The sequence below is a fragment of the Psammomys obesus genome, unplaced genomic scaffold (genome assembly GCF_907164565.1).
Source record: "Psammomys obesus unplaced genomic scaffold, mPsaObe1.curated_primary_1811, whole genome shotgun sequence".
NCBI lineage: Eukaryota > Metazoa > Chordata > Mammalia > Rodentia > Muridae > Psammomys > Psammomys obesus.
In genome coordinates, this window is record NW_026591872.1 from 4,170,138 (window position 1) to 4,181,694 (window position 11,557).

At 36.6% G+C, this 11,557-nt stretch overlaps 1 protein-coding gene across 3 annotated transcripts in view; it reads left to right on the forward strand.

Annotated features, from left to right (window-relative positions):
- Positions 1 to 11,557, forward strand: part of Gria3 (glutamate ionotropic receptor AMPA type subunit 3) — a 359,624-nt gene that overhangs the window by 342,375 nt on the left and 5,692 nt on the right. The window contains exons 14-15 of one of the 3 annotated variants that reach the window (XM_055612176.1): positions 6,953 to 7,067; positions 9,663 to 9,921. In XM_055612176.1, the coding sequence (XP_055468151.1) occupies positions 6,953 to 7,067; positions 9,663 to 9,908 (361 nt within the window). In that variant the 3' untranslated portion in view covers positions 9,909 to 9,921. The remainder of the gene's footprint in view (positions 1 to 6,952; positions 7,068 to 9,662; positions 9,922 to 11,557) is intronic. The other 2 variants (XM_055612174.1, XM_055612175.1) reach the window with 2 other exon arrangements.

Genomic DNA, 11,557 nt, shown 5'->3' on the forward strand with positions numbered 1-11,557 from the left:
TATTCTCCTACAATACTACATTCAGAAACTCTGCAAAAAAAATGAGTAGAGAGAATACATCCTGACAGTAGCCCCCTCCCCCATCATTTTCTGATCCCACCCTTCCTCCCTTTTACCCCCTATTCTCCTCCTGGTAGGGGAGAAGGGCTCCCCTTTTCTGAGATAATATTTTTAATACTCCAGACACTTGTACACTTTAGGTCATCTTTTGAACATTTACAGCCTCCAATCCCTGGTGCATACACACGTAAATCCCTTCACTACACATATCTCAAGTTAACTAATAAAAAAGAATACAAAAGGCCACATGGTAAATCCTATTGCTTGGCAAGGATTCTTCTCTCTTTCTTGACCATCACTTGGCTCCAACAAAGCTGTTCAATGATATCTGTGCCTGCCTGCACATACTTCTTATGCATTGTGATACTATGGCTTCTTAAAGAGAAGCTGGAAGGAGAGACTGCATGACCAATCACCATGACTACCTGAAGTATTCACAGCTTTAAAATGGCCAGGAAAATGGAGAATAACTTTCTCTATCCACTGAGCTGATGATATTCCAGAAGGGCTGTTCAAAAAGGTACCAAAAAGCAAGAATAAGTACCTAAAAACGAATGCTTGGATACAGAAGGAGCTGGCAGAAATTTTTCCAGCATAATTTGTGGTCATTTCCATTTTAATCACCTAGCTATTGTGTTGTCAGAGTGGGTTTCTAATTACATTTGTAAACTCACCATCCTTGTTCATATATTTTGCTTTGGATGATCTTTTCTTTCTCTACAACCAACATATTGACACATGTATTTATCCTTCTTAAGGGTACCACTGAAGTCCATTTGCTCTTTCTGTATCCCTGTTCAGAAGCAGAAAGTGAATTCTTTTAGAACAGAGTATATCATCCAGTCCCTCAGATGGGTAAATCATAGTACACTATAGTATGGGTTTCTATATTTCCAGGATCAGAGTCACATCTGATATTTAAACTGCTCTCTCTCTAGGATTACCAGATTACCTGGGGTACCAACTTGGTAATGAACCTGCTAGAGTCAAATTCTATTCTTTTCCTCTATAGGGATGCTCAGCATCCCCACATAACTCCATTGAACACAACATGGCTCCAAGCTGTTTCATTTATTATTCTAAGTATTTAAAGAAATCAAAACATTAAAAATGGCAGTTTTTCAATAAAAGGCTTATTTATTTCGATTTTTTTTACAATAGTCTACATTCACAAAAGGAAAAAAATCAATGGTATTGTTATCCTTAAACTGTTCCCATGTATAAACTTTACCATTGCTAAGACACCATTGATTCTTTGTAATAGCTAGATGAACCAGACCCTGGAAGTTAAACAGCCAATGCCTGGAGGGGCTATGTACTAGACCATATATACAGTCAATTCTTTTTAACTGAATTATTGAGAGGCAAGCAGAATTTTTTTGCCATCTAATCACATTTTCTTTGAAAATGCTGGTACATATCTATAGTCTCAATTCTTGGGGGGCAGAAGCAGAAAGATAAAGAATTCAAGGTCAGCCTCAGCTAAACATAAAGGTTAAGGCTAGATTGAGCTACATAAAACTAAAGAGTGAGTTGGGAGAGAGGTGGGAAGGCTCAGTGGGTAAAAGCAATGGTCTGATGACCAGAGTTCAATCTCCAAGACCCACGTGAAGGGAAAAGGACAGAACTGATTCTCACAAATTCTCTTCTAACCTTCTCAAATGTGTCATGGCACACACACACACAACTCACAATTTCAAAAAAATAACTTTTTTTAAAAAAAAGAAAGAATTAGTTATTAAAGCATTGTAAATTACAGTATTCCTCCTATACTAAAAGATAATAAACAAATGGCAGTTCATGACTGTCCTCCTCACTCAGAACTAAACATACTGATAAATGCCAACATTATATTCATGTATTTTAAAAGACTATGTAATTCACAAACGCCCATGCACTCACTCCACATCTGCTTGATAATCATTTTTATGACTTCTATGCCATAAGACATTTTCTTCTCCGGAGAACTTTACATTCTTGCCCAAACTGCCAAACATTTTTAAAACAAAGTAGAACACTACTTTGCTTTGTAAATAGTTTCTATTTCTTCATTTCCAACATCTCAGAAAGATTCATATTAAACACACAAACACCTCAAAGTTAGTGTGAAATGTTTACAATGAAATTTTAGAAATAGGGAAGAAAAAGGAGGCTTGGGGATATTCCCAGATTTCATCAAATTTTATCAGAAAGCCCTTCAGTTTTCTCCTTTAGCTTGCTGATTAATGTCTCTATCTTATGAGGGCTCTGCTCAGCAAAAAGTTGATAGCAAGCCCTTTAGGAAGCAACTACTTGGCTAATTTCCATGATCAAAATCTAACCTACTTTGTTTCATTCTTTCTGTTCTCTATTGGGGAGAGCACAATAAATATTTCTGAATTCTAATTCTCCCAGGGCCTGTGGTAATTGCTCAAGACATTGCCCATGAGAAGCATTACTGCATCAGAGTAAAAGGCCTCAGCTGAAATATATACCCTTGCTAGATTGATAGTTATTTGGAGAATTGGGGTCCCTGAAAAAAAATCATAATGGACATCTAAGCCTAAAGAGAAAAAAATGAGGAGTGCTACCTACTCTTATCTCTGTTTCAGTGGATAATGCATAGAAGAGAGTTCAATATATATTCATTTGCTTTTTAGCCTGCCCTGGGATATGTGGAAGCTTAAACAAATTGCTTGACCTGTGTGTGCTTCAGTTTCCTAATTTGTAAAGTGGGACCATAAATCTGCATTCCTGGGGTAACCATTAAACTTGACCAATAATAAAATTGACTATTGTAATTATGTAGAAGAACTAGACTGAAAATGAAAAGCTAAAACCGTTAACTTTGAAATGGTTATTTACTGAGAAAATATCATAAATGAGGCTACAAAAGAATAAGCCATGATCTATGCATTTGAGAAGCACATGGTTTAGAAATCATAAGACATGCACAGAAATAAGGCAAGGTGAAGGATGATGGAAGAAAGAACAAAAAAGCATTAAACCTAGGAAAAACAAAACATCCTGACAAAAATAATATATAAAATGACCAAATGCACAAATAATTTTCTTTTCTTCAAAACACTAGAGTGTGTGTGTGTGTATGTTTGTGTGTGTGCATGAGTGTGTGTGCATATACCTACATACATTCATGTGTGTGTGCATGTGCATGTGTGCTTGTGTGTGTGCATTTGAATAGATTTAGTTGACTTGAGTTAGACGTCACATCTACTAAGGCACACAGGGAGAAACCTGTGTGAATCAAAGCAAGTTTACCACTTTGGAAACTTGGTCTATCCCACAGCAACAAAGAATATTAAGAGAGTTCTTCTCTTAGTAACTATCCTCACCTTGTTGAGTAGTATTATCTGTGATTTCTGATTACAACTTCTCTGTTCCTTGGGTCTGCTAGTGCTTGAAACCTTCATTTTTGCCCTCATTTCTATTTTGAAGTTCCCAGAGCACATTGGTTCCCTGCCAAATTTTATTAACAGTCTCTCTCTCTCTCTCTCTCTCTCTCTCTCTCTCTCTCTCTCTTTCTCTCTCTCTCTCTCTTTCCCTAATCAAAGACTAAACTTCTGGGAGTATATAGTTTGTCAGAGCTCTTTACGGTCCTGTGTATCTCAGAGGAGATCTGAATGCTCTAAAGTCAGGTTTCTCAGCCTCATCACTATTGGCATTTGGAACCAGATGATGCATTGTTGTGGAAACTGTCCTGTAATTATAGGATGTTTATCAGCATGCATTGCCTCTACTCATTGAATGCCTGTATCATTCCCTAACCCATTTGTGACCAAAAAAAAAAAAAAAATGACATCAGGCATTACCAAACATCCTTTGAAGGACAAAAAGTCCTGACCCCCACGACCCACTCAAAAGCTATTACACTACGGTAACCTACACTGTAAACTGGAGTAGGGAAAAGGTAATAGCTGTTCTGTGAAAGCTACTGGTTGGCCCAAGGCTGGTACAGGCCATTTGTCAAAAGAAGGACACTAAGATACCAAGATACTAAGTCTGGCCATAGGCAAGAATCTATGGCTGACAGCCCAGAATAAGCCCTTATCACAACAAAATTCATAATTCTCCAAGCTATGTTTATAAGAACATTTTGTTCCAGGACTCTTCATACTCTAAAAAATTATTGCAAAAATCTAAAAAAGTATTTTGTTTATATGTTATATCTATTAATATTCAGCATGTCAGAAATGAATACTACATAAATTAAAATAATATATTCACTGATTTATTCTTAAATTAATCTAGTACATATTAACATAAATAATAGACTTTTATAAAAACAACTTTATTGTTTTATAAAAACAAGTTTATTTCCAAAACAAAAATTAGAAAAGTGAAACTGGCCTATATTTTTTCAGATCTCTTAATATGTAGCTTCCATTAAAGGATGGGATTGTCATTTATTTCTACTTCTTCATTCAGTCTGTTATTTTACACATCATATAGCCACTGAGCAATTGGTATATCATGAAGGAATAAGAGTGAAAAGGGCCTTGCTATTTTATCAAATGCTTTGACCTCACAGACCCTCTAATGAAAAGGTTTTAATGATCTCCCCAGGGGTCCCAGGAACACACTTTGAAAGACACTACTCTAAACCCACACAGTCTACTTTTATCAATCTATGCCACTCAAATGTTTATGAACATCTTCTAAAACCATGGTCTGTAAAGAATGGAACCTTCCATTTACCCTAGTGTGGTAACTTTAATCAGGCTACTCTGTTCCTAAAATCTAATAAAAGCAGCATTACTGAACAAACCGTATGAGGTATTTTTAAGGATGCAAAACCTAGAAGGTTTTCGAGGCCTGGTAAAGACACAGTCAGAGAGCAATGAGAAGCCACTGAACTTTTTGTAACAAAATAAATTAATAATAATAATAAAAATAAAGTACAGAAAGAATATATGAGCCTAGATCTCCCTAACTGTCATTACAAAGGATCTTGCCCTGTATCTAAAGGTGACTACTACAATGCTGCATCTCTTCCCAAAACCTGGCTCAAAACAACACTGGGAGAGAAGTGATGGTGATGATATCACAAATAATAAAGAAGAGAAAGAAAGATATAGACAAGGGGGAATAGAGGAGAAGACATCTCCCACATTGCTCTCAGGGTCACAGATGGCCTTGCTGACCCTTAAAATAATTTAAGAGAACTTTTACTGCCAATACTATCTTAAGGAGACTTGAAGTCTTGTGTTTGCCTTGTTTCAATTCTGGTTAGCACTTCAGAAGCCTAGGATTTTTAGTGCTGATGGAAGGAACTTGTTTAAAGTATAAAATGAACTCAATTTCTTTGTAAGACACAGAATAAAGATATTCTGGCTGCTATGCAACACACTAACAAAGAATGTGTCACCTCCTTGCTACAAAAGGTTTATATCTTTTCAAATCCTTAGTACTCTGAAATTGCATATTAGTTTTAAATGACCATATATATCTTAGAATATCTCCAACTAAGATGGTTTTTCTCCTCTCAACTGCAAATGGAAAAAGAAACAAAAATGTTTTGGGAGATGGTATGACAGAGGCCAGATCTTTGTGATTATAGGAACTCTAGTCTAAACTAGATATGTTAATAGGTCCAACTTATCTAAAATAAGCTAAGAAATGTTATAGCATGTTCATAAATTTGTGTGACTTCCTCCATTAAAGTCAATAGCATTAGACCAACACATGCTAGCATTCAATGGTAATACTGTTCACATGAACCTGAACATAGTTTATTGCCTCATCATAAAATTAAGCCAACCTTTCCAAAGTTATTAGAAAGACTTTGTTTCAAATTCAATAGTTATAGGAAGAAGATCAGGTAGTGGCCACTATTTCTATTTGATAGCTGAAGAAATCACTTACAGCGAAAAATCTTTGTCCTAGGACAAGTAGGATTTCACACATTGTGCCCAATGGTTCCAAATATAATCCTTATACATTAAGTAATGTAGAACCAAGGAGAAAGTAGTAACTTAGCCTCCTGAAGATGTATTAGTCTCTTGTTGAAAGAGGTCTTATTTTACCAAATTATTACTCTACAGTATTACTCAGTGTTAGATTGCCATTTTACAGAATGCTGTACTAGTATTCCACTTTGAAACACTTTCTGGGAATCTGACCTGATTGCAGACACATCACAGAGAGATATAGTCAGTAACTCAGAAACATTCCATAGGCCTGTTTTTCTGCTGTTGAAAATGCTCCTCATCAAAAAAAAAGTCAAGGTCTATACTGGACCTTTAATGTTAAGAGTAGTGTGTGAATAGGAATATAGAATGTATGACTGTTTCATGAGAATATGTGTATAGTTCAGTCCTTCAGTTGATCCTTTTCAGCTGGACAACAGATTCCTGTAATAGAGGACAATTAGTCCAAAGGCATACTGTTTATACAGGATCTGTTTTCCATTCAGATTCATGCATTTGTCTCGGTCTACAACATACAAGTCTTTCCCTTTCTGACCCCAACCCCTTCCCAACCTCCTCCCACACCCATAGCTTGCTTTCTGTCTGGAAGTACAACAAGACACCCTGTTAGATCAAACCGAACACTTCTGTCACAAAGTTACTGGAAGCTGCCACCGATGATTGTCACTTGAGGGGAGACCCTCCTCACTACACACAGCCTATCTGAGGAGTGCCTTTTTTTCTATCCTCATTATTTAACAGTGTGTGCCGATTACTCAAAGCGATATGGGCAGGCCCTGGTAAATATAGCGTTGCTGTAGTGATAACTTTTTATAAGGTAATGCTCAGGTTGCCTGCAGTGTCTAAAATTACTCTGTGGCCAGGGCCCCCTGCTTTATCGCTTTCTATAGTTTTAAAGTAGTTTAAAGCTTGAATAACATAAAATAACATAATATAATGTTATTTATGTTATTTCCCACGTGAAGAACGCCTGTAAACCTTGCAGTATTGAAACTCAGTGAACAAGGAATCTTAGACAAGCTGAAAAACAAATGGTGGTACGATAAGGGGGAATGTGGAGCCAAGGACTCCGGGAGTAAGGTCAGTCACTGAAGGTCTTTTTGTACTGATTAGCAATCACATTTTGACCCACTGTTTATTTTCTACCCTAAAACGGCTTTCCTTCCCAACACACACACCCTGCCACAGTGAGACCCCTTCATAACACCAGCACTATAGGAATAAGGCAAATGCTAGCCTCACCACCCTGTCATGTGATATCCACCCTTTATGATAGAGATCTGCTATGATTAGGAACTTGATCTGGCTCAATACATTTCCAAAGCTATAAGATAAAGGGCTGTGTTATAAAGGGGTTTTACTGTAGTTCACATTTCGAAAGTTCAAAGAGAAAATATAACAACCAACCTCAACTAAAAAAAAAAAAAAAAAAAGATTCAGTTGTGACAGTACTTTATCTTAATCTCTTGAAGTGTCAGAGACTGTAGTTGTAAATACCATTGGTTATTAATATATTATGTCTTTGCCATCAGAAAACAGTCAAACAAACAACAAAGACTGGTCTCTGTAAACAGAATGATTAGTTCCCTCCCAGCTGCTGTCATATTAAATTCAGCATCTGTTCGGATCTTGAATCTCATTAAGTCTGTCACACTTTTCTCTTCCAAAGGTGTCGTTTGAATCTCTATATGTAATACTTTGAAATTTAAGTCGCATGTTCCTTAAGGGTACACATTGTCAGGATTAACATCACATTGATAAGCATGAAACACTCTTCCCCACCTCCTTCCTGCCCCTCCCCCTTCGCTCCCCTAAGAAAGTTCTTTTTTAGTTCAATTTTTACCTTTTCCTTTTTCTGAACTAATATTGTGGTATCAGTTAATTCATTTCATGAAATGCCACTCATTTTCTCCATGCAAGGAACCATTTTGCTACTGGTTTTCTACCTCCCATATCAAGGATTTCTGTAAAACTTCAACACATGAAATTTGAAATTGCCATTGCAGCTACAGATCACATGGGTTATGATAAAGGAACTTTCCCCTGTTCAGTGCCATGTACATAGGCATATATTATGGTAGAAGGAGGGTTCTGCAAGTTGGTCCATTTCTTAATTGACTATGGACTACCCTTGTAGATGGTGTGCCGCCTGAATTGACCATTGTCCAATAAGTGACAGAGGATCTTACTGTCATCTACCTGCCATTAATTTAAGAAAAGTGACTTTATGTAAGGCTGTCATACACATGAGGCACCCCAACATCCCTCCCTAAATACAATCCAAGTTGGCCTTTTCATTACAGTAAACAAGTATAAGGTTGGCTCCTGTGAAAATAGAATCAAAAGGACATGGTCATTTAAATATATAAGAACTAGTTGAGCCATAGTACAGATGGTCAGCAATGTCCATCAACTGTCCACTGTCATCATTTAATAAGATGCTCAAATTTCACAGGCTTAAAACTTTGGATATTCTCTTTAACTCCTTTCGGCAGCAAAATGGTTACATTCCCTCTAAAAAGACTACAAAATGCTATTTTATTTTATTTTTTCAAAGAAAGACTCCTGGCCTTTGGTGTGTCCTACCTCAAGGTAGGGCTCAAGACACCAATTTTTTTTCTTTCCAATGTCCAGCAGTTCAGTTTTTGCTTTTTCATGCAGGCAGATAGCTTAATCAGATTTGTTGTTTGACCTGAAAATCACTTACCGCCTTCCTCAATTTTTCCTCCCTCTTATATAGAAAACAGATAGGTATAGCTTTTTTTTTTTTTAATTAGTCCTATGCTCCCTGGAGTAAAACATTAAAAAAGCCGAGTTGTTTTTTTTTTTCTTTGTTTGTTTGTTTGTTTTTATTTTTGTTTTTGTTTTGTTTTGTTTGGGTTTTTGGTGGGTTTTTTTTTTCCATCAATGGTCTAAAAAATATTTCTGATTTGTGTGGAGCCAATCCATGGCAAAGTGGACACTCCTGATGGCTTCTTTAAACTCTCAGGAAGATGGAGTGGAGCCAACTCCTTGTTCTTGCAGCACAAAGACCCTGCTGCCCTGATTTTGAACTTAGCAACCAATTCTCCACGGGCAATTTATCAGTCACGGAGAGAAAAGAAGAGCTAATCCATTTTATACAACCCCCCATGAAGTAAATCCCCACACAAGAATATAAGGGACCTCACCTAGTATAAAGACTAATTGTTAAGAAAGTTTGTCACAGGGAAAACAAGGGAAAAGGGGGAATTGTGGGGCAGAGAGGGGAAAGAGTGCTTCTGTTCCCAAATGAAAAGAATGTTACATTTGTAGAGATTATGTCACAGCCCAACTCTGGAAAATGGTGTGTGTTTAGGCTGGCAGAGGGATATATTATGCTTGTGTTTACTCTTTTGTTCCCCTGGACAAATGATGTTTTATTTAGTGGTTGAACACTGTATTAAACATTTGGAGATACTAAGAATAAAAACAAAAAGACATTTAGGTGAGAATCAAAACTGTCAACAGAAGCACAATCTACTACCCTGCTGGTCATTGTGAAACATCAGCCAGTTGCCAGAGTTGAGTCCTAACACTTATACAAATGTTTAGTTGTTTTACAATTTAGAACTGCCCTAAGCTGTTGTGATGTGTTATGATGTCCTATTGTTTTTGTTTTCCTCAAGAACTAATCGTCTTTTTCATTTTTCTTAGGACAAGACCAGTGCACTAAGCCTGAGCAATGTGGCAGGCGTGTTCTATATACTTGTCGGAGGTCTGGGGCTGGCCATGATGGTGGCTTTGATAGAATTCTGTTACAAATCACGGGCAGAGTCTAAACGCATGAAACTCACAAAGAACACCCAAAACTTTAAGCCTGCTCCTGCCACCAACACTCAGAATTACGCTACATACAGAGAAGGCTACAACGTGTATGGAACAGAAAGTGTTAAGATCTAGGGGTACGATCAAGGTCTAGTAAATTAATCAGCCTTATATTTCTGTGTGTTAACCTTTTTTGTTGTTATTCTTTCCTGTTTTTTACTTTGGTTTGTTTCTTGCATTGTCACTTTGCTGCTTTAGTATGCTCTTTTGTCAGTGACTGGTGCTTTTCTAAAAGCATAATTGGAATAAAGTTGTGATCTCTGACACAAAAGGAAAAAAAAAACAATTCTTAAGTAGTACTGTTCAATATATGTGAGTAATACATGTGGCCTATATAATAACATTTAACCATGATAGTAGGTACAGTTCTAAAAGTAAAACAAGAGAAGTTAATCTTAGTGATGCATTTCACTGAAGCCAAGATACCCTCAAAATCATTTCAATGTTGTCAGTTACACAGTAATATTAAAAATGAATAACATTTCATGTTCTTTGTTCATGTGATCTTTGAAATTTGGGGTGTATTTATACTTAGGGCATACCGCAAGTGATACTAGCAACATATCAAGTAGTTAATAGTTACATGTGCCCATGGATGCCATGTTAGACAATATAATTTTAGAGAAAGCAGATATTCTGGAACTGAGGTTTAAACTAGAAAATAGAAGCAAGTCCTTGAAACCTCAGGTAGGAAAGAGCTTCCACACATGAGTTGTGGTTCTTTTAATTAAACAGTAGAAGTATGAAACAAATTTCTTAATTCTGAGTCCCTTTGTTATACCTTCTTTAGAACTTGATGGTGCTCAGGTAGGTAAGGGTCCAGTTTCCTTGCTGCTGACCAAACCGAAATTAAGATTTAGGAAAACCTGACTCCCAATAATGCATCTAAATTTAAAGGCAAGCATGTATTTAAATAATGCCTCCATCCTAAAAGTATATAAAAGAATAAAGTCTTACCACCTTCCAAGTACATATGCCTTCCTGACATGCCTATTGAAAATGAAACAGAAAAATTAGCAACTTCCTGTACCTTCTTTTAGACAGCTAACTGTGACCTCATCAGTAAATGTCAATGTCTTCCAATTCCTATGCTTTGACCTTCTTATATGTAACCTAGCAAATCTAAATTTAGTCAATTTTCAAAAGTTTTATACAAATAAATCATTTGCCATTACCATAGAAAGCATCATCTTATTTGACTAAGATGCTTGTTGTCCTGTTTTCCTACAGACTGCAGCCTTTGGCTACTACAATTCAGTACAATGAACTAACCTGTTAAATTGTTTCCACTATACTTGTAAATGTTCGATCCACAAGTTCATCTGTCATTAACACTATTAGCACGCAATCATTTAATGTTCTCATGCGCTAGTGCTTTGAGTTGATGATAAAATTCAGTTGGGGGTACATCATTTGTTGTTTGTTTTTTTTTTTTGTAGGACACTGCAGGAGCAATTTCAATCTAGCATGATTACTACAAATACCAAGGAGCTGAAATCCAATTATTTAATACATCTTAGGAATATATAGCAGTTTTCTATGTTTTGTCACATCTATTACCTCAGTTGTGACAAAATGGATCAAGCAGTATTTTCCCTCAGGTACCTAAAACTCAGACACAGCAAATGGCTTATCCAAGTCAATACAACTGGGCAGATTCATCTCTAAAGTGAAGCCCTTCTTCTTCTTCTTCTTCTTCTTCTTCTTCTTCTTCTTCTTCTTCT